General features: G+C 44.2%; 1 protein-coding gene across 2 annotated transcripts in view; it reads right to left on the reverse strand.

Annotated features, from left to right (window-relative positions):
* LOC119973148 (metabotropic glutamate receptor 7-like) overlaps positions 1 to 2,880 on the reverse strand; it is a 967,737-nt gene extending 964,857 nt beyond the window's left edge. Inside the window, exons 1-2 of one of the 2 annotated variants that reach the window (XM_038810761.1) lie at positions 2,592 to 2,880; positions 1,259 to 2,395 (exon numbers count right to left, since the gene is read on the reverse strand). In XM_038810761.1, the coding sequence (XP_038666689.1) occupies positions 1,259 to 1,756 (498 nt within the window). In that variant the 5' untranslated portion in view covers positions 1,757 to 2,395; positions 2,592 to 2,880. The remainder of the gene's footprint in view (positions 1 to 1,258; positions 2,396 to 2,591) is intronic. The other variant, XM_038810760.1, reaches the window with a different exon arrangement.
* Positions 2,881 to 23,943: the final 21,063 nt, after the last annotated feature.

The raw sequence follows: 23,943 nt of genomic DNA on the forward strand, positions 1-23,943 counted from the left end.
AACTAGAGGGTTTGCCTTGTATTTATTTTTTAAGTAACAGTTTCGTTTCGGTCACGTCGTTATCTTTCAACACGTTCATTTCAAGTTATGTACATGTGTATGAATGTATCAGCACATTCATTTCATGTTATATGCATGTGTTTAAATGTATCAACACGTTCATTTCATGTTATATGCATGTGTTTAAATGTATCAACACGTTCTTTTTGTGTTATATGCATGTGTTTAAATGTATCAACATGTTCATTTCATGTTATATACATGTGTTTGAATGTGTCAACACGTTCATTTTGTTATATACATGTGTATGAATGTATCAACACGTTCATTTCGTGTTATATACATGTGTATGAATGTATCAACACATTCATTTCGTGTTATATACATGTGTATGAATGCATCAACATGTTCATTTCATGTTATATACATGTGTTTGAATGTATCAACACGTTCATTTTGTGTTATATACATGTGTATTAATGTATCAACACGTTCATTTCGTGTTATATACATGTGTATGAATGTATCAACACGTTCATTCCATATTATATGCATGTGTATAAATGTATCAATACGTTCGTTTTATGAAGCTAGTACAGTGGTAAGCACTACTGCCTCACAGCGTCAGGGACCCGGGTTCAATTCCGGTTTTGGGTGACTGTGGAGTTTGTACGTTACCCCGCTCCCTCTTGGGTTTCCTCCCACATTTCAAAGAGGTGCAGTTTAGGTCAAGTAGCCAAGGTAAATTGCCCTTGTGTCCAAAAGGTTCTGTGGGATTACGGGGATAGGACAGCGGGATGGGTCTAGGTTGCATACTCTTTCAGAGGGTCGGTGGAGACTCGATGGGCTGAATGGCTTCCTCCTGCACTGTCGAGATTCTATGAACAGTCAACGTTTTATACACGTATTTTTCAACACGATATTCACACACAGACATTTATGGCAATCCCACAGAGTTTGCAGGAACCAATTTTCAAATGAACAGTAAACCTGTTCAATATAGTGCCAGTGGCATCACTTTAAAGAGTTGAAGGGATATCGGGGAGGGTGAGATTATCTTCAGGGTGCAAAACGAAATGCTCTTTGACTCTCCGGGCGCCTGCTTCACACATTGAGGAGTGCGGTAGTGACAGCAGCCTCGGCGCCTGTCTGAGGACTGGGCAGCAGAGATCTCTCCACTGCAAGTGGCAGTGGGTGTATGTGACAGGACTGCGGGTTACAGTTTACAAAGCTATTGAAGAAGTGCTTTCTCCCTTACCTTGAAGAGTCTCAGTATTTTAGCCACCATGATGGACACGGAACTCGACGATGCCCCAATGACTCCAACTATCCGCTCCGGCTTGACGAAGATGGGGGGTTCCCCGTTGGTGCACCTGACATCTGCGGAATCCTTCTGGATGTGAGTCTGGACAAAAGTTAGAGATTGCTCCAAAGCGTAGATGTCCTTTGAGCAAGTGTCCAGGATATGAGCCCCCAACGTGATGTTGGGCAAAAGATCCGGGTCGTTGTTGATCTGGTCCAAGGCATACAGCATCGCCTCCAGGCGATGGATTCCCTTCTCCTTCTTGAGGTCCCCGCAGGGCGTCCCCTTGGGCCCTCTGGCGTGAACTGGGAAAAGGCCACCCAAGGTGAGCTCGCCGTCAATCCTAATGGAGTGAATGGCGTACGGCTCTTGGGCTGAACTGCCCTCGCAGCCCATCACTGCCCACCAGAACCATCTCCACAAGATGTACAGCGCTGCCCCTGAGCACAGCATCGTTAGCTTGCCAGCTGATGTCTGGAGTTGCAATCCAACTAAGTTTTTTTTTCAGAAGAGGGAGTGGGGGAGAAAAAAAAGGCACCTCTTTTAATGTACAGCAGGGACGGTGAGATCAGCAGTCATGTCAGACAGAGTTCGATAAGCAACATATCCTGCACACGTTCACTGGTATTGTAACACATGTTAACACTGGGAGGTTTCCAACAGAAGAAAAATCTCTCGATCTGTTATTCTGTCTCCAATAAAAAGCCCATTGGAAGTTGGACAGTTGTTGAACACACGTAATCCATGTGCAGATGTTTTGGGGGCTGGTGTGTGGGTGGGTGTGGGGGGGAGGGACCCGCCTCCCCCAAGGTCCTGTCACCCAGCGGCTCCCTCTCTGGAACCTCCCCGCTCACGGAGCGTGCACTGCCGGCATAATTGGGAACAGGAGCCGCTCTCTGCAGCAGCCCTCCATCCAGTCACCGCTCGCTTCGATTGTACCAGTCAAAATAAAAGAAGTCTCTCGCACAACATAAAAGAGGGGATGGAGATTGAAAAAAAAAACCCCTAAAGCATTCAAGTGGCTTCAGCTGAAAGCAGACGGCGGCTGTGTCCCAACTGCACCCAGTATCACTGCAGTTAGAAATCCCGCTCCTAGGAAAATAGACACCATCAACTACTAATATCTCGCAAACAGACTAAACATCCTCCTTAAACATCCTCCCAAGACATTAAAACACAGCCTCCCGTCGCACGCAACAGCTCCTCCCCCGAACTGTGAGGCAACAGCGTTAAGTTTAATTTAAAATACTGCATGATTATAAAACGCACGAGTTGCTTGCGCCCTTACCTTATTGGTGTGTGTACTCTGGAGGGAGGCAGAATCTGTGTCTCTGACATGGGGCGAGGGGTTGGTGATGGGCTGGCTGGCTGGCTGGGAGGGACAGTCTCCGGGTTAATGTCCAGGAGAGAGGTTGCTCGTCAGACTGTCATTCTGCTGAATTCTTCAGCAGCCGAGGAGAGCATGTCATGTGGGATCCCTGTGAATTCTTTACTGGAAATCTGATCGCCTGGATTACACTGAAAATGAGCACGCCAAAAAAAAAATCAATCAATCAAAACGTTACAGTGTTGACACAGCATTCGTCATCTTTATTGGGGGGGGGGGGGGGTTGTGACTTTGTCTGTTGCTCTTGACTAGGTCTTCTCCCCCCCCCCCCCCCCTCCTCCTTCCTCTATGTGAACTGTTCATCGCCTGCCGCCTCCCTCCTTTGCATTCTGTATACTGCACGCACATTAATGGCTTCTTTTCAAAGCTTTTCGCTCTGATTTAATCATTGCAGTTCCCCATCCAAATTCAAACTGAAATTCCCTCTCCCGGTCCAATCTCCCATCTATTTCCAAGCATCACCTGGGAGAGTGGGGAAGCAGTCTGGCCACACCCCCTCCCTCCCCCAACCCGGCTGCCTTTAGCGTCAAATCAACTTTCAAATGCAATGTCCCGCAGACTGAGATAGTGCAGCCGAAGCACTGGAACCCGATTAACGCAGCTATCGACACTATTTTGTACCATCCTGTGTAAACCCACAGCTTGACAATAGTGTTGCCCCGCGATTGGATACCTCTGATAGCCAATTGAAAGTATCTCCGGAGTTGCGTTTGAGACAAAAGCCAATTGCTGAAACACCCAAAACCAAAACAGAAACTGCCGGACAATCTCAGCATGCTTGACAGCATCTGTGGAGAGAGAAGGGAGGAGCCATTTGAGCCATCAGACTCATCCTTAGCTCCGTCCCTTCTCCAGGATTGTCACCTCCCTATCGGCTCACATTACTTTTCTGACTCAATGGCTTCCCTCCAAACGATCTGGATCGTGTTCCTTCTCCTGAATTTATTTATTCACTGGCTCATCAGTTAGGATGATTCATTGGTCACTCAAACACCAGAATGCAGATAACATTTTAAAAAAAACTTTTCACCTGCCCTGGCATCGAACGCTGTTAATCCAGTCTGTTCCAGACTTATCGGAAGGGATTTCTCTGGCTAAACCTGTTGAGTTTCCAAAGCTTCCTTGCTGGTATATCACCGCTACAGTATCCGCAGTGCCTGGCTCTTGCTCGACTGTGTTAAATGTATTTGGGGGAATTTAAATCGGATTTGAAATTATTTAATCTTTGCCATTAGCGAGAAAATAAAGTGAGTTTGAGTAATACAAACAGAACATACTGGACGATCTCAGCAGGTCTGCCAGCATCTGAGGAGAGAGAAGGGCAGCTAACGTTTCCAGTCTTGTAGTGGAGGGAAATTTACAGAATCCTCACAGATGTCTTATATGCACTAATGATATCTTGCACACCCCGCCGTTTCTAGCAGCAGAAATGGAATAACTAGATGCTTTAAAGAGGTATTAAATGTTGGTAAATTAGCCAAATTGCACTCCTCGTCTCAAAGGAGAAAATACGCTAAATAATCTGAAGGTCTGAAAAAACAATTTGCAATGACTTCATTAACAAGTGAGGGGATGTGGGAAGATTTATTTTAATTAATGTTCTAGACTGTTAATTGATCTGAAAGTTAAGTAGTTTCCATAACTCTTTTAGAGAGCGACAAATATATTTAAATCCCCCTGAGTTCAGAATATGTTTGCAGTGGAGAGGGTGCAGAGGAGATTCACTAGGATGTTGCCTGGGTTGGAGCTTTTCAGCTATGAAGAGAGATTGATTGGGCTGGGGTTGGTTTCCTCCGAGCAGAGCAGGCGGTGGTGCCCAAAATTATGAGGGACGTCATAGGAAGAAACGTTTCCCCTTAAAGTGGTCAATAACCAGGGGATGTAGATTTAAGGGAAAGGGGAGGGTATTTGAGGGAAAAACCTTTTCACCCAGAGGATGGTGGGAATCTGGTACTCACTGCCTGAAAGCATGGTCGAGGTGGGAATCCTCACAGCATTTAAGAAGCAGTTAGATGAGCACTTCAAATGCCAAGTGTACAGGGCTACAGACCAAGTGCTGCAACATGGGATTAGAATAGATGGCTGCTTGATGGCTGCCACAGACACGATAGGCCAGAGTCTCTTTTTTCCTGCTCTATGACTGTAATTACCCATCTAATAAAAGGAGAGTTGTTTAGATTCCTACTTGTCCATCGCTCATGCTAGATATAAGTCTGGGTTAAGTGGTCAATTCTCACTGCTGTGTGGGGAGGGCTGGTTTTGGAAGTAGATGTTTAGACAGTGTCTTGGCAATGTTTAACCTTTATAGATATATTGTCATATCAGTAAGAAGGGATCTGCAATGGATGGAATAGCCAGCTCCAAAAAGAACACTGGAAAAACTCTAGAGGGCGGCACATGTCATTTGTCATGAATTATTGCATTGGGAACATGACAGTAAACTTGTGCAAAGTTAAAAGTATTCCCCCATTGGCGAGGCAATGAATTCTCCACCGATTTGCACTGTCGTCCCATGCTTTTGGCAATTTAGCGGGTAATATAGCACTCCCCTCTCCCCTAATCATCAGGTTGACTTTATCCGTCAAGTAGCAACAGGTTCAAGATATGGATGCAGTTTTAAGATTTAATCTTTGATAGAAGTGATCTTGAATGGCATCCTTTACGTTATCAGACAGTCAGATCAAGGGTATAGTCCGTGCTAATGAGCAATGGGAGTTGTCTGCGTTGTGTACCATGCCTGCATATTCTCAGGGCTCATCCGAGGTGCAAATAATAGTGAACTGCTTTGCACTGTGTTCACACACGATTGTGATACAACATGTATCTGAAATATATATACATGTCTTGCAAAGTGGTCTAATTATCAGATTCTGGCACCTTCAGCCACTTTACAATAATCATCCGTAAATCTAGTTGTCAAATCTCATCTGGCTCTTTATCCATGTGCAATCATTGGGGGAATTGAAAACGCTTTGGTTTAGTAGTTCAAAGCAATGTCTAAAAGACCATTAGAAATAGGAACAGGAATAGGCCATTCGGCCCCTCGAGCCCTCTACTCCATTCAATACGATTATGGCTGATCCAACATTCCTCACCTTCACCATTTTGCCATAACCCTCGATTCTATTACTGATTAAGAATCTGTCCATCTCAGCCTTAAATGTTGTGGTATATCAGAGGAGAACAGAGTGTTTTCAGCCACCAACTCTGGAAGGTAACTTTTTTAATAAGTGTGTTTACTCTTTGCATCTTGTTCTATCTTGCTTCCATCACTTGCGGTAAGGTAGATCATGGTCACTTCTGAGATCCTTTGAATGGGAAAGGGTTAACAGAGGTTGGGACCTATTTAATTTATTTCTGCATTTAAATTACACTCCATCCTTTGATGTCCATCTCTCTTGCAGACATCAAATATTGCTCTTTGATGGAAGACAGATTCTTTTTTAGAAATTTGCTCACCAGATTTCTAATGCATCAATAAAATGGCGTCATTCTTGTCAGTCTAGCTTGCTTGATGTCTTTTTGTGTTTATCTGACAAGAGAAGGCAACACAGAGCTACCCTTTTGGTTATCATCAATTCACAGAGGGAGTGTTGGCATATTTTATTCAGTAGCTCAATAATGATACCAGGATGCCCTCATGTGGATAAAAACAATCAACTCAGTTTAGCTTCCCACCGACAAGTGGTATGTTCTAATACAAAAGCCAAATACTGTGGATGCTGGAAACTTGAAAGAAAAGCAGAAGGTGCTGACGATAAGTTATTCACATGGATCATGATGTTGCCAGACTTACTGAATGTTTCCAAAATTTTCTGTGTTTATATGGTTGGAAATGGAAAGTTCACTCACCCCAGTCCTCTGCACCTGATGCTTTTCGACCCATTTTTGGTCACACTGACTCCAAAGTTTTTAGAAAGCTGAACTTATTAAGAACAGCCATCAAATCTATTTTGCAAAAGAAAGCAGGGTGGCAGGGTAGCATGGTGGTTAGCATAAATGCTTCACAGCTCCAGGGTCCCAGGTTCGATTCCCGGCTGGGTCACTGTCTGTGTGGAGTCTGCACGTCCTCCCCCTGTGTGCGTGGGTTTCCTCCGGGTGCTCCGGTTTCCTCCCACAGTCCAAAGATGTGCGGGTTAGATGGATTGGCCATGCTAAATTGCCCGTAGCATCCTAATAAAAGTAAGGTTAAGGGGGGGGGGGGTTGTTGGGTTACGGGTATAGGGTGGATGCGTGGGTTTGAGTAGGGTGATCATGGCTCGGCACAACACTGAGGGCCGAAGGGCCTGTTCTGTTCTGTGCTGTACTGTTCTATGTTCTAAAGCAGAAGGTATTTGAAAGCAAGTTCTTTGACTTCCTTTCGAGGTTGCAGACAGCTTGCTAAGACCCCTCCTGGAGCACTGCATTCAGTTTTGGGCACCGTCTAACAGGATTGGTTTTGTGATACTGATTTACCCGAATGATAGTAGTTTCTACAAACCTGGCCTGTACTCCCTTGAGTAGAACATCTGAATGGCGATCCCACTACAAGGGTTTCATATGAAATAAGTTATTTAAAGAGTTTGTGAAATCAGATATGAAATATGTTCTTAAAGGGGTTTGCTAGGAAATAAGTTATTTAAAGGGTTAGTGAAATCAGATATGAAATATGATATTAAAAGGGTTTGATAGGGAATAATTTATTTAAAGGGTTTGTGAAATAAGACATGAGATGATATTTAAAGGGCTTGTAAAATGTGATTTGAAATATAGTAAAATGGTTTGCTATGAAATAAGTTATTTAAAGGGTTTGTGAAATTAGATATGAAATATGATATTAAAGGGTTTGTGAGATTAGATATGAAATATGATATTAAAAGGAGTTGAGAAATTAGATATGAAATATGATATTTAAAGCATTTAACATTACATTTACAGACAAATTATTTTCTCCAGTGGGGAAAATCAAGAACAGGGGCTTCTAAATTTAAAACTGGAGCCGATTCATTTAGGAGAGAAATCAGGACGAACCTTTAGACATAAAAGGTCATCAAAATCTGCAAGTTTTCATCCTCCGAAAGGTTCTAGACGTGGGGCCAATTGAAGCTTTCAAGACCCAAGACCAATAAGATTTTTGTCAGGCAAGGTTAGCAAGGAATAGGTAGTTAAGATAAAAATCATTTGAAGCAAGGTGAAGGGACTCACTGGTCTACTCCTGCTCCAATATTTGAGAGTACTGAGAGTTGACTGCATAATGAGTTCTTATATATAAAGGTTGCAATTATAAGGTTGAGCGGTTCAGACAATGCAGCAAAGCTGGTGGGGTTTTAAGCCATTGATATAAATCTCAGAATGAGACTAAAGCTTTGCAATCTCATTCATTGATAACCATGATTATTTTCTATTGTACAGATGTTTTGCTATTTGTCTGTCTCAGCAAGTGAGATAAAGTCAATTTAAAATTTTCTAGAATCTTATGATATTGTTTGTCAAATGAGATCATTGCTCAGAAGTCGGGCAGCACGGTAGCATAGTGGTTAGCACAGTTGCTTCACAGCTCCAGGGCCTCAGGTTCATTTCCCGGCTTGGGTCACTGTCTGTGCGTAGTCTGCACGTTCTCCCAGTGTCTGCGTGGGTTTCCTAGAGGGGCTGTTTAGCACAGGGCTAAATCGCAGACCAAGCAGTTCGATTCCCATAACAGCCTCCCCGAACAGGCGCCGGAATGTGGCGACTAGGGGCTTTTTACAGTAACTTTATTTGAAGCCTATTCGTGACAATAAGCGATTTTCATTTTTTCATTTCAACTGAAGAACACACAGATGTTGATATCCTTACTGGCAAAACAACTCCAAAATTGGTACGAAATTTCCACCTTTATCACTATTCAAATCTAGGATGCAGTTTAAGCCTGTAATATGTCTTAAGTTCGAGAGACTTTAATAAAACATTGAGCTTTATTTTTACAATTTATATAATATCAATACATTTTATCTTTTAGTTTCTGGACAATGCAAGCTGTCATTGATGCAGTTGTACAATAATTATCCCCAAGTTTTTGTTTAAATTTAGAGTACCCAATTCATTTTTTCCAATTAAGGGGCAATTTAGCATGGCCAATCCACCTAGCCTGCACATGTTTGGGTTGTAGGGGTGAAACCCATGCAAACTCGGTGAGAATGTGCAAACTCCACACGGGCAGTGACCAGAGCCGGTATCGAACGTGGGACCTCGGCGCCTTGAGGCAGCAGTGCTAATCACTGCGCCACCATGGTGCCCCAATTATCCCCGAATTAAATAGGAACGGATCATTAGTGCGCAGTTGCAGGCCCAGTTTTGCCAACAGTAAGAGCAGTCTGTTAATGTCGGCAGCTATCTACACCCAAGGCTTATTGATTGTGTTGCAATCAGTGAAAGTTTATTGAATGATGTTCAATAGTTTATTGCCAGGAAATAAAGTGCTCACTTTTAATATAATAAGTAGCACAGTTTATGTATCAAGGGTTTGCACGTTATAAAGTACTGAAAATAATGGAAACTCGGATCAGTAAAATTAATTGCAAATTGTTGCAGGCTTGAAAATAATCAATATTGATCAGCCTCATTTATCCCTGTATAATATTTGTGAGTAACAAACTACACCACTTGCACTGTAGCGGAGAATCGAGAGCAGGTATCTAACTGAACTATTTAAGATTTTAACAGGGAAAGACAGGATAGATAACGATAAACAATTTCCATTGGTTAGAGATTCTAAAACTAGGGGGCAGAGTCTAAAAATTAGGGCCAGATCATTCAGAGATATTAGGAAGCATTTCTTCATACAAAGGGTGGTAGAGGTTTGGAACTCTCCACCACAAACAGCAGTTGAAGCCAGAACAGTTGTTAAATTTAAATCTGAAATAGATAGATTTAAATCAAAGATGTTGAGGGATATAGGCCAAAGGCTGGTATATGGAGTTAGGTCACAGATCAGCCATGATCTCATTAAATGACGGGACAGTCTCGAGAGGCTGAACCTACTCCTGTTCCTATGTTCCTATGTGTATATATATTCACTAATCTTGCTATTCTGGTTAAAAGTTCAACGATGACTAAGACTGCAGTCTCTTTCAAACCTGAAATCAAAATTTTCCAACCCTCCAAAGTTAAAAAAATTCAAACAGGACAAGGCAATGAATACGAGAAACTGCAGACAGAACTGCGATGGCCACGGTTAGAGGGCTGCAATCTTATACTTAGGCACAATTTGGACACCTATACCTTTAAAAAATATATTTTTATTCGCTTTTTAACATTTTATATGTAAAACAAAACAGCACAAAGCAGAAAGAATAACAGAATAATACCCCCACTCGACCAACCACTACAGATGTGACTCAAAAAATAACCCCCTCTTCCATTGGCAGCTGACGGACCAACTCTTTAAAGTGAAGAATAAACAAACCCCATCCCTTATGGAACCCCTCAAATCACCCCCTCAAGGTAACCTTGTTAAGATACAGAAACTCCATTAGGTCCCCCAGGCATACTGAGGCACAGGACAGAGAAGCTGACGTCCAGCCCAACAGGACCCACCAGCGAGCAATCAGAAAGGCAAAGGCTGGGGTGGCACGGTGGCCCAGTGGCCCAGTTGTTAGCACTGCTGCATCACAGCACTGAGGACCCGGGTTCGCTCCCCTCCCCAGGTCACTGTCCATGTGGAGTGTGCACATTCTCCCATGTCTGCGTGTGTCTCACCCCCACAACCTAAAAATGTGCAGACCAGGTGGATTGGCCACTCGAAATTGCCCCTTAATTGGTAAAAAAATTGGCTACTCTAAATTTCTTTAAAAAGCAAGGCGAAGGCTAAAATATCCACTGTCCCCATCTGCAACTCCGGCAAGTATAACACCACAAATATGGCTGCCACGGGACTGGGCTCTAAGTCCAAATACAAGATTGCCAGCATGAAGAAAGAGCTCCAGAACCTCTCCAATGTTGGGCAGGACCAGAACATATGTACATGGTTGGCCCCACACTGCTCGCACGGGTCTTTACCTCCCAACTCCTTCATGTATGCCGACAACACCTTCGCTCGTCCAAGGGTAGGGGTCAATAAGCACGGCTCAGATTGATCCATCTGTGTTTAAATCCCCACCTAAAATTACCTGATGTGTGTCCAGGCTCACGATAGCCACCGACATCCTCTTCATAAACCCTACATCATCCCAATTCGGGGATACACGCTAACCAATACCACCAACCTCCCTTCCAAATAATGTATCTACTCCCACCACCTTCTCCATCCAAAACCTAGCTCTCTTATCCACCAGTATTGCTACCCCCCCCCCCTCCCCCCCCCCCCCCCCCCCCCACCCCCACCCCCCGAGCCCTGTTATCAATGAGTGAACCGCCTGGCTCTGCAAACCATTCCAAAGCCTTACCTGGTCCTTCACCCTCAGATGGGTCTCCTGCAGCACACCACATTGGCTCTCAAGCTCTTAAAATGCGAAAAGACTTTTGCCCGATGGGCACCTATATTTTTGCACATAAATAGGTTGAGTCCTTTATTCGTGCTCCATATAACCTCCATTTCACCAATATGAGATGTTAAAGGAAAAGTAACATTTATGCATATTTATGGTGACTTCACCATCTTGGGATGCACGGAAGTGTTTTACAATCAATGTGGTAGGTTTGAGGTATAGTCACTGTGGGAAACTTAACAGCTACTGTCAAGATCTTTAAAGACAATAAAGACTTAAGAATGGGATACAGTGAAGGTTCAAGAAGTTTGGAGAAAATAAAGTTTGAAAGAATGGGATGAATGAGGAATTGACAAGAATGGAGCTGTCTGAAGGGTTTTTGATCTGTGAATTAACTTGATAGCAGAGAAACAAGCGTCGGCATGGTAGCACAGTGATCAGCACTGTTGCTTCACAGCGCCAGGGACCCAGTTTCGATTCCAGGCCTGGGTCACAGTTCGTGTGCTGTCTGCACATTCTCTCCATGTCTGCGTGGGTTTTCTCCAGGTGCTCCAGTTTTCTCCCACAAGACCCGAAAGATGTGCTTGTTAAGTGAATTGGGCATTCTGAATTCTCCCTCAGTGTACCCAAACAGCCGCCGCAGTGTGGCGACTGTGTGATTTTCACAGTAACTTCATTGCAGTGTTAATGTAAGCCTACTTGTGACACCCATAAGGATTATTATTATGATTATTATCTTACAGAATCGTCTCCCATTCCTTTCTATCTATGTTCCTTACTCTGAGAAAAGTCCCTTGCCCCAAATCAACATCCAATATAATCTAACTCAATGAGGTAAATCTAGCAAATAGTTATCACCCATGAGTTATCCTCAAGCTTTGGTAATGTTCGATGGGTCAGTGTAGATGACCATTATTTTGGTTAAGTGTACTTTTGTTTGGTATTCTGTTTCTCTCGTTGTGTGTTTTCATTCAATTATAAACGTTCTTTTATTTGAATGCTAACAGTACGACTGGGCTTTTCCTCTCTGGTGTGCATATCTTTCCTCACATTTATACTAAATCGCGAAATATACTTTTAAGAACTGTCGTTCCAAGTTATTCTTCTGGACTTCGGGATACCCTCGCATCTAACATCAGTGGGGTTTTTAACACAACATTGTGCACAGCTAGAGCGAACAAATAGTAATCTGATAATGGCCAGATAATCTGCTTCTGGCCAGGACAAGGGGGGCAATCCCCAACTCTTCTATCTGCCATGGGGTTGTTTATATCTATCTGTGTTCTTCTGTAGACTTGGCCAGCAATTGACAGAGGCTTGAAGTTGTGATCATTTGACTTGTGCCCTGGGGAGTATTATCCTGCCAATGTATTCTATGTGATAATACAGGCTCATTATCATTTTGAGCTGTGGAGCAATTGCAAAAGCATGGAAGTGAAAATGTTTCTTTGCCAAACATCATATACTGGAATTCTTTGTGGAATTTCAGAACACAAAGAGATGATGCGCATCTGTATGTGCCTATTCATCTTGCAGTGTCTATCCAGGAGTGTTTTTATGCAGATGTCACTCGAGAGGTTTAATTGTGCTGAAATATTCTCAAGAGGATTTAAACACTCAACGTCTAATCACAATATCTTGACAAATATGACTGAATCTTGAGTAGCTGCATATTAAGTAATGGTTAGCTCAAAATTATCCCTCCCTGCAGTGCATTGGCATGAGTAAAACATGGTCCCCTGGCCCCAAAAGTGACTGGCTCTCCAGTTTTTTCTTCAAACCTCCAAGTATCATGTCATGTGCTCAAGTACATGAGTACAGCATTGGAACATCCAATGTGGCTCCTTCAGCTGGCTACACTTTAAAAGATAGTACAGTACCGTACAAAGGAAGGCCATTCAGCCCATCAAGTCTGCACCAGCACATTCAATGAGCCTTATGTGCCGAGAAGAAAAGCAGTCGCAGTTAAAGGAGATGTAGTAGAGCTGTCAAGAACTATGAAGGCATCTGGTCAAGTAGATTGGAGAAACTGTGTTTCCACTGTCAAAAGAGTCAGTAACCAGAGGACAAGACTTCTTTGAAAATTGCGAATAAAATCCAGGAGAAAATAAGGAGAATTTATTAATGCAGTGTTATAACCCCAATGGAGTCTCGGGATCAGAACCATACGGTTTCCTATGAGCTCCCCAGAATATGAACTTCCCCTTTAGGGGGTTGGGACTTCCCCTTTAAGGGGATGAGGCTTCCCCTTAATAGGAGATCCCCAGCTGTATAAAAACCCCAGCCTGAGTGCAGGTCAGGAGAGGAACCCCTGAGGGAAGTGGAGGAGTATTGGAATTGTATTGTAATAAACTTTGTTCATTAATTTCCATTATCGTTCATGCATTCTGCTTACCACAGGTTTAACACTGGCGACAAGGATTCAGTAGGGCTGTCGTCGACACAGGTTGCTGACTGCCCGGTCTACCTTGTCTAGGCTTCGGGAGGCCCCACTGCTATCTGCCAAAATTCCGCCTATAGGAAAGCTGGAATCTTTTAACGCAGGTACAGATGATTGGGAGCAATATGTGGAATGCATGAACAAATTTTTTTTTCGGACAAATGTTATTACTGGTGATGAGAGACAAACTATGGTATGACTACCGGCTTGCGGAGGGCCTATCTACAGTGTGATAAAGAGCCTGATCCATCCAGACCCCCCAGATATCTGGTCGTTTGCTGCCCTGGTAGCCCTTGTGGAGTATTTCGATCCGAAACCATCGCTCATTGTGGGCCTTTTATGGTTCGATATGGTTGCTCAGGCCCAGACTGAGTTGGTGAGTGACCTCCTGGTCCACCTCCGAAAACTGGGTGAGACTTGTGAACTCGGAGTGACATTGAATGAGACACTCCAGGACTGCTTAGTGTGTGAACCCCAGATGATAGTAGAAATTAACGAACAAGGTTTATTACAATACAATTCCAAGGGCAGCACAGTGGCGCAGTGGGTTAGCTCTGCTGCCTCACAGCTCCGAGGTCCCAGGTTCGATCCAACTCTGGGTTACTGCCCGTGTGGGGTTTGCACATTCTCCCTGTGTTTGCGTGGGTTTCACCCCCACAACCCAAAGATGTGCAGGCTAGGTGGATTGGCCACGCTAAATTGCCCCTTAATTGGAAAAAATGAATTGGGTACTCTAAAAAAAATTTTTTAAAATTACAATACAATTCCAATACTCCTACACTCCCCAACCGTCTACGACCTGCACCCAGACCAGCTGAGGCACATTTTGTTAAGGGGAAGCCCCGCCCCCTTAAAGGGGAACTCCCGCACATCAGACCATAAGCCATAGGAGCCGAATTAGCCCACTTGGCCCATCAAGTCTGCTCCACCATTCAATCATGGCTGATATTTTTCTCATCCCCATTCTCCTGCCTTTGCCTCAAAAATCCTTAAAGGGGAAGTTTATTTTCCGGGCAGGTCATGGGAAACCATGTGGTCCTGATCCTGGGGCCTCCATTGGGGTTATAACACTCCTCCTGCCAAAATTTTGGAGCAACGCCCATACCCATGGAAAAGTGTGCCGGGCCTTTTGACCTGTAGACGGTCATTCAGGCGCAAACCTTTCAGCGTCAGGAGGCGTATATAGGACCAGGGAGTGGTGTTTGCATGGCGAGCATCTGGCTGTGGCAGCATTGCTGGTGCAATTACGAGAGCCAGCATGGGCACTACCGGTGGTGGCAGAACGTCAATCTCGGCTTTTGAGTTGGAGCTAGGCAGTTCTTCATCCGGCATCTCGGTGTCCTTAAAAATGGCCCCTGGATTCTCGACACTCAGAGGGGGTAGCAGCAGTAATAGCGGCGGAATGGCTAATATGGCTGGAGTATCTGGAAGACGGCTTCGGAGGTCGTCCATGTGACCTCTGATACCAGGTGCTTTGCTCTTAGACATACAGCATAAAACTGTCCAAGTGTCAAACCATCCTAGTTGGCTTCAATGCAATTGGACTGCTGTATGCTCATATGCTTTTTCCAGTGTAAACTTCGTTCAAAATTCCAGGTTTAATAATATTAAGGTCCAGCTTTGAATCTGACTGGTTTCATTAATATGTATTTAAAATAAAGATTCAAATGCTATGAAAATGGGAGCTATAGTTCCAATGAGAGCAGATAATTGTGTGGATCCAGATGGCCAAGGTCACTTGTGTTGAATCACTGGATTATTTCATAGAATCCCCACAGTGGAGAAGGAGGTCATTTGGCCCATCGAGTCTATACAGACCCTTCGAAAAAGCACCCTAACTATGCCCGATCCCCCACCCTATCCCTGTAACCCCACCAAATCTTTGGATGCTAAGGGGCAATTTAGCATAGCCAATCCACCTAACCTGCACATATTTTGGACTGTGGGAGGAAACTGGAGCACGCGGAGGAAACCCACATAGACACAGGGAGAACATGCAATTCCCCACAGACAGTCACCCAAGGTCAGAATTGAACCCAGGTCCCTGGCGCAGTGAGGCAGCAGGGCTGACCACTGTGCCACCATGCCGCCCAGCTTGGTTAGTGTAGAGAGCTGTGTAATAGCATCCAAGGCTGTAGTTTAACCAAGTACAACATATAGAGCTGGAAGACACACTGATGTCTCTTGGGGGAAGGAGAGAATGAGTTGCATAATTTCCCTTGCTCAACAAAGGTGCAGCAAGTTTCCAAACACATACGCTGTAAAATCTGAGAGAAAGTTTAATCTGAAAGGGAGCTGCTGATCCTCGTGTTTCAAACTGAAGAGGTGAAGGCAGTGCTTACTCTCTTGCTGTGAAAGCATGGAGGGTAAACGATTGATGGCTCCTTATAAAAGTTTCTCCAGTACTTATCTGAAGAGATGACTGGTAAAGAAAAAGGCCGAACAGGTCTCCCAAAAAGGCCGAGGGAACATTTTGGTGTGCCGAGTAGGTCAGGCTGGAAAACTGAAGGTCACTGAAAACTCCACATCCGAAGCAGTCTATTTACTTAATTTGGGCATTACTCGTACAAAATGAGATAAGAAAAAGACTAAATGGATATTCATGATTAAGCTGCATAGCCAGAGTCATGTTGACTTTAACACTCCGGCGGGACTGATCCTACTGATCCAGCTGCAGAAAGGCAGTTCGAGGAGGATCTGCCTACTGAGGTAATATGGGTTGAAGTTAGAAATAGGAAAGGAGCAGTCACCTTGTTGGGAGTGTTCTATAGGCCCCCCAATAGCAGCAGAGATGTGGAGGAACAGATTGGGAAACAGATTCTGGAAAGGTGCAGAAGTCACAGGGTAGTAGTCATGGGCGACTTCAACTTCCCAAACATTGAGTGGAAACTCTTTAGATCAAATAGTTTGGATGGGGTAGTGTTTGTGCAGTGTGTCCAGGAAGCTTTTCTAACACAGTATGTAGATTGTCCGACCAGAGGGGAGGCCATATTGGATTTAGTACTTGGTAATGAACCAGGGCAGGTGATAGATTTGTTAGTGGGGGAGCATTTTGGAGGTAGTGACCACAATTCTGTGACTTTCACTTTAGTAATGGAGAGGGACAGGTGCGAGCAACAGGGCAAGGTTTATAATTGGGGGAAGGGTAAATACAATGCTGTCAGACAAGAATTGAAGTGCAGAAGTTGGGAACATAGGCTGTCAGGGAAGGACACAAGTGAAATGTGGAACTTGTTCAAGGATCAGGTACTGCGTGTCTTTGATATGTATGTCCCTGTCAGGCAGGGAAGAGATGGTCGAGTGAGGGAACCATGGCTGACAAGAGAGGTTGAATGTCTTGTTAAGAGGAAGAAGGAGACTTATGTAAGGCTGAAGAAACAAGGTTCAGACAGTGCGCTGGAGGGATACAAGATAGCCAGGAGGGAACTGAAGAAAGGGATTAGGAGAGCTAAGAGAGGGCATGAAAAATCTTTGGCGGGTAGGATCAAGGAAAACCCCAAGGCCTTTTACACATACGTGAGAAATATGAGAATGACTAGAGTGAGAGTAGGTCCGATTAAGGACAGTAGCGGGAGATTGTGTATTGAGTCTGAAGAGATAGGAGAGGTCTTGAACAAGTATTTTTATTCAGTATTTACAAATGAGAGGGGCCATATTGTTGGAGAGGACAGCGTGAAGCAGACTGATAAGCTTGAGGAGATACTTGTCAGGAAGGAAGATGTGTTGCGCGTTTTGAAAAACTTGAGGATAGACAAGTCCCCCGGGCCTGACGGGATATATCCAAGGATTCTATGGGAAGCAAGAAATGAAATTGCAGAGCCGTTGGCAATGATCTTTTCGTCCTCGCTGTCAACAGGGGTGGTACCAGAGGATTGGAGAGTGGCGAATGTCGTGCCCCTGTTCAAAAAAGGGAATAGGGATAACCCTGGGAATTACAGGCCAGTTAGTCTTACTTCGGTGGTAGGCAAAGTAATGGAAAGGGTACTGAGGGATAGGATTTCTGAGCATCTGGAAAGGCATTGCTTGATTAGGGATAGTCAGCACGGATTTGTGAGGGGTAGGTCTTGCCTTACAAGTCTTATTGAATTCTTTGAGGAGGTGACCAAGCATGTGGATGAAGGTAAAGCAGTGGATGTAGTGTACATGGATTTTAGTAAGGCATTTGATAAGGTTCCCCATGGTAGGCTTATGCAGAAAGTAAGGAGGCATGGGATAGTGGGAAATTTGGCCAGTTGGATAACAAACTGGCTAACCGATAGAAGACAGAGAGTTGTGGTGGATGGCAAATATTCAGCCTGGAGCCCAGTTATCAGTGGCGTACCGCAGGGATCAGTTCTGGGTCCTCTGCTGTTTGTGATTTTCATTAACGACTTGGATGAGGGAGTTGAAGGGTGGGTCAGTAAATTTGCAGATGATACGAAGATTGGTGGAGTTGTGGATAGTGAGGAGGGCTGTTGTCGGCTTCAAAGAGACATAGATAGAATGCAGAGCTGGGCTGAGAAGTGGCAGATGGAGTTTAACCCTGACAAGTGTGAGGTTGTCCATTTTGGAAGGACAAATCTGAATGCGGAATACAGGGTTAATGGTAGGGTTCTTGGCAATGTGGAGGAGCAGAGAGATCTTGGGGTCTATGTTAATTGTTCTTTGAAAGTTGCCACTCAAGTGGATAGAGCTGTGAAGAAGGCCTATGGTGTGCTAGCGTTCATTAGCAGAGGGATTGAATTTAAGAGCCGTGAGGTGATGATGCAGCTGTACAAAACCTTGGTCAGGCCACATTTGGAGTACTGTGTGCAGTTCTGGTCACCTCATTTTAGGAAGGATGTGGAAGCTTTGGAAAAGGTGCAAAGGAGATTTACCAGGATGTTGCCTGGAATGGAGAGTAGGTCATACGAGGAAAGATTGAGGGTGCTAGGCCTTTTCTCATTAGAACGGAGAAGGATGAGGGGCGACTTGATAGAGGTTTATAAGATGATCAGGGGAATAGATAGAGTAGACAGTCAGAGACTTTTTCCCCGGGTGGAACACACCATTACAAGGGGACATAAATTTAAGATAAATGGTGGAAGATATAGATGGGATGTCAGAGGTAGGTTCTTTACCCAGAGAGTAGTGGGGGCATGGAATGCACTGCCTGTGGTAGTAGTTGAGTCGGAAAATTTATGGACCTTCAAGCGGCTATTGGATAGGTACTTGGATTAGGGTAGAATAAGGGAGTGTAGGTTAACTTCTTAAGGGCAGCACGGTAGCATTGTGGATAGCACAATTGCTTCACAGCTCCAGGGTCCCAAGTTCGATTTCGACTTGGGTCACTGTCTGTGTGGAGTCTGCACATCCTCCCCGTGACTGCGTGGGTTTCCTCCGGGTACTCCGGTTTCCTCCCACAGTCCAAAGATGTGCAGGTTGGGTGGATTGGCCATGACAAATTGTCCATAATTCTATGATTAACCTAGGACAAAAGTTCGGCGCAACATCGTGGGCCGAAGGGCCTGTTCTGTGCTGTATTTCTCTATCTCTATCTACGCTTGTACTTGTGTAGAGAGCTGTGTAATGTCATCCAAGGCAAAGTTGAAGAGAAAAAGAGAGGGCTGAAAGGTACGGTGTGTGTGGTCTTGTTTTTTTAATGGGTCTTTTGCAGACTTTGAATGATTCACACCAGTTCCCAAAACGTATTCTTTGTTCGCGTCAGGTTCTCATTTTCTCTCATGGAGATATGGGTGCTACGTCTGATACCTCATGTCACACAGCTCGATTGAACTTTCAGAGATTCATTTCTCCTGCTGCTCATTCTGGTGAGTGTGCTTAACACTCAATTGGCTCTGTTTTATTCCTTAGCCAGGTATCCTTATGATACCGCCACGAGGTTCAAGTTCAAGTTCAGATCAATGACTCAATACACCAGTTAGTAAGGTTCAATCAAACACATTTATTATTTACACAGTAAATCGATACTCATGCAACTAATACTAGCGGACTAAACTATTCCTACCAGTATAAGCCAATACTTATCTTCGATAAGGGAACCCACTGGATCAGGGAACAATGGCCTCTTGTTCTGTCCTGAGACTGCAGGCTTCCCAGTTGGTACGGGCTAAGGGGTCAGGAGTGTCTATTCTCGTAGTGAGCGTTGGTTGGACACTTACTTGTCGGTGTAGCTGTTGGCCAGGCCTCTCCTTCTCACGGTCAAGTTCTTAGAGAGCTGCAGCAAAGGTGGGAGGGCCGGCTAAGAGAGCGAGCTAAACATGGGATCTGTCCTTTATAGGTCACAGGGGCTTCGCGCCCTTTTGGGCGGACCCCGATCCTACTGTCAATCGATTGGTACGAATCCCCCAATACTGAGGCTGTCCCTCGATCGCGGGGCGGTTCTTCCTAACTGGTTTGTTTCCTTTTGTTTCAGACCCCGTTGGCGCCGGGAAGTCTGACCTGCCATAGAATGTCCCAATTGTAGCTAATCGTTGTATCTATTGTTCCCGGGGATCGCTTCATTAATATGCAAACTGCTGGTTTCGGTGCTGTCTGCTTTCTTTGCAGCCAGAATACACATGAACTTCTGCAAACTTCTTGTCTTTCTTAAAGTGTCCAATTTTCCCTGCGTGCTTTGTAGATCGCCATTTTGGGTCGGGAAGTGGCCAACTTCAGTGGCTACACTCCTACAGATGGCCGTTGACGGACAGTCTTTCAAACTTTATAGATTTCTCACAGTGTATCCTTTAGCTCTCTTTACTTCTCTTGAACTTCTCCCATTTGCAGCTGGGAAAGCCTGAACTGATTGCTGCTTTCAAAAACATCTCCTCAGTTTGCCAGTGACCTTACATCTGTGTCCTTTGGTTACGTACCCTTCTGCCTGTGGAAACAATTTCCCTTTATTTATTACATCAAAACACTTCAGCAGTGCCATTTTTGCTGCATTCACAAACCCACCTGCACATATTGTCAGTATAATATTTATCTGGATAGGGCCACGATCTTGCGAAACAAAGCCCCTCTTCCTACATGGTGCAAAGCCAGTTAAAACAATCATTCAGGAAACATTCATCATAGTAATGCACGGGCAGCACATTAACACAGTGGTTGGCACAGTTGCTTCGCAGCTCCAGAGTCCCAGGTTCGATTCCCGGCTTGGGTCACTCTCTGTGTGGAGTCTGCATGCATGTTCTCCCCGTGTCTGCGTGGACTTCCTCCAGGTGCTCCAGTTTCCTCCCACAATCCAAAGATGTGCAGGTTGGGTGGATTGGTCATGCTAAATTGCCCTTAGTGTCCAAAGTGGTTAGTTGGGGTTACTGGTTTATGGGGATAGGGTGGAGGCGTGTCTTAAGCAGGGTGCTCTTTCCAAGGGCCGGTGCAGACTCCATGGGTCATTCTGCACTGTAAATTCTATGGTTCTATAACAGAAAATCATGGTCTTTTTCTTTAAAAAAAGGAAAATGGTGTATATGTATTTTTTAATTAGATAGCAAGGACAATGCCAGTTTTATAACATGATTCAAACTCTCCTGAATATGTGGCATCCTTGGAGCACGTCAACTGATTTGTTACCCTGCACTTAATTGGCAAGGGTTGTTTGTTAATGTGGAGTGTGGTCAGGGAACATTCCCACTGGTTTCTGGAATGTGTTGAATGCTGTTCCTTCCAGATGCTATGAATAGGTTATATCGCAGTATGTAACAGTAGTATAATTAGGCATTAAGCAGAAACAAAAATTGATAGACCTCATTATGTTAATTGATTGAACAGTACAATGGTTCAATAAAAGAGGTGTAATAATGGGTCAGAAGCACAAGAATAATATTACTAGACAACATACTGTACGTGTTAACAGAGGCAATCACAAAGGAAATTGTTCTGGCCATAACAAAAAAAACTTCACACTACTCTGTATAATTAGCATTTATATATAAATATATATTAATGTTAATTAACACAATGTGAAGTAAGTTTGAAGTTAGTTTGCGTTCTAGTTATAACTATTCCCTTCGAAAGCTTGTGCAACACAACAGCTTGCCTGAATGTTTGGTCATTAATTAAATAACCCAGACACACCCCCACGCTCGTGCGGCAAATGGCAACAGCTGTGTTGGTTAATGTTTGGCAAGACATTACCTCGGACTGATCAAAAATCTCTTGTGGTGATGTGACATTCATGGAAACTGGAATGAACTAACACATTTGCATTGTATGTCACTCAATACAGGAGTCAGTGGGGAGAAGAATGTCTTCTTTTGCTAACAAACAGACGTTTGATAGGCTTTTATTGAAGGCATTTCCTGACACTCCATTCCAAGGCTTGGCAATCAATCCAAAATGGCAGGTAGCAACCCGATTTGGTCAGTGATTCCAATATAAGGATCCATCGCAGACACTAAATTCTGACAGAGGCATTTCAGAAGATGGATTGTCTTCTTAAAGATTCAGAGTGTAATTTAAAAATCTGAACCAATGTCTCAGAGGCTGCTCTCCCCTTTTGAGAACTGACTGGTGGGGATTTAACCTGAGGATCACCACATACCAAGCGAGGGGCAAGTTTGAGAAACCGGTACAGAAACTGAACCCACACTGTTGACATCACTGTGCATCATGAGCCAACCATACAGCCAACTGAGCTAACCAACCAATGTTATGTATGCTGCTCAAATAGCAAAGGATGCACGGCAAATGTCAAAGTTGAAAAGAAAGCAGAAACAGAAAATAAATTAAAAATCAAATGAATGCAACAACATAAAGGACTAATTTCCTTCAATTCACACCAAGGTACACACCGGATGAAAAGGTTGGATGTCTGTGACTTGTTTTTCTCTGTTCCTTTGCAGTTGGCCACTTCCTGTGGTTTCCTGGAAGACTGATTAAGAACAACTGAGAATATGTAAATACGATGGCAATAAGGTGGGAATATCAGCCTATTCCACACCTCATTTTCCTGGGCAATCATATCAGTCAAGGCCCAAACCCTAGTTGCGCCCACTGTGCTACGCAGAGTTGGACTTACAAATCATCACATCATACGTGGGCACAGGGCCCCCCACCAATGGATGGAACCCTGTGTCGAATGGTGCACTGGGCATCTGATCAGAGCCTGAATAATCCTATGGTGAGCCTATCAGCAGGCAATGCAGAGCTAAATCAGACTCTGACCAGTGAATCTGAAAGAGCGGGAAAATACTAGTCCGAAATGTATGGACTGTTAACTTGAAGAGAGGCAACTGGGCAAATAGAGGAGCCAGAGGCTTCTGAGGTTTTGCAATTTTTGTGAAGGTTGAGCAGATGCGTGACTCGACCCAGGGAAGATCAGGAACAGCATGGCACGAGGCGCTGAAAGCCATCATGAGGTGAGGTCAGCCGCTGAGGGGGTGCAACAGGCGAGGCGAGCAGGCGACCCAACCCAGTGCTGAGGACAGGCCAGCAAAAGGAAGGTACCAAAAATAACCAGACAGTGAGGCCAGCCACTGAGCGGAGCAGGCGAGGCGAGCAGCTTTGAGACTCAACCAGGGCAGGCCAGCGAGGTGCGAGGCAGAACGGCACGAATCAAGCCTGAATATTGGGGAGACAATGAGTGAGGCAGGAGGCTGCCTTAAAGACTCCAGGCGAGGATAGTGAGTGAGATTGTGAGAATGGGAGAGTGTGAGAGTATGGAGAGAGGAGATTGTGTGAGGGTGTTAGAGTTTGGAGTGGGGTTTTGTGTCCATGGGGAGGGAGAGGTTGTGAGGGGAGAATGGGCATGAGAAAAGTAGAGTGTTGTCTGAAATCCAGAATCACAGCTACATAGCTAAAAGATGAATCCAAATTTTGCAGAGTTTGAATTGAAGCTAATAATGTGAGATTGACTGTGCAAACACCTACTCTTTCAGACACTTAATTAAAATCAAAATCAGTTTCTTTCGCAATATGAAGCAACACTATCAATCTGAAACACATAAAATTGAAGGTGAGGCAAGAGGACGAGGCTATGCAAAAAGACAAGTTTGTTATTTTACTTTCAAAAGCTCGAAGTATTGAACAATGCACAAACTGCACACTCATCTTCATCCAAAGATATGGGTGAATTATCTGATGACTTAGACTTGCTGATTTTCAGAGATGCCACGGACTCCGAAATGCAGGGAACAACAAGCTATTGTTGATTCATTTGGGATCAATAGGGAGGTGGATTTGAGGGAAGAAACCTACCCCGAAGGCAGTACCTGATGGCCAAAATCTGTCCACTGGATATGATTGAATATTTTATGCTAAATAAACCAGAAATCATAGGTAATATGGAAAATTTGAGAAAAGACTTTGAGATTGGAGGCCGAAAGCAGATTAGAAGTCTTCATGTGTCCCATTTTCTGAGGGTGAAGAGAAATGGGAGACGGAAATTAGAAATTGTTTGTTTTTCTTT

This window comes from Scyliorhinus canicula, chromosome 11, assembly GCF_902713615.1.
Source record: "Scyliorhinus canicula chromosome 11, sScyCan1.1, whole genome shotgun sequence".
Taxonomy (NCBI): domain Eukaryota; kingdom Metazoa; phylum Chordata; class Chondrichthyes; order Carcharhiniformes; family Scyliorhinidae; genus Scyliorhinus; species Scyliorhinus canicula.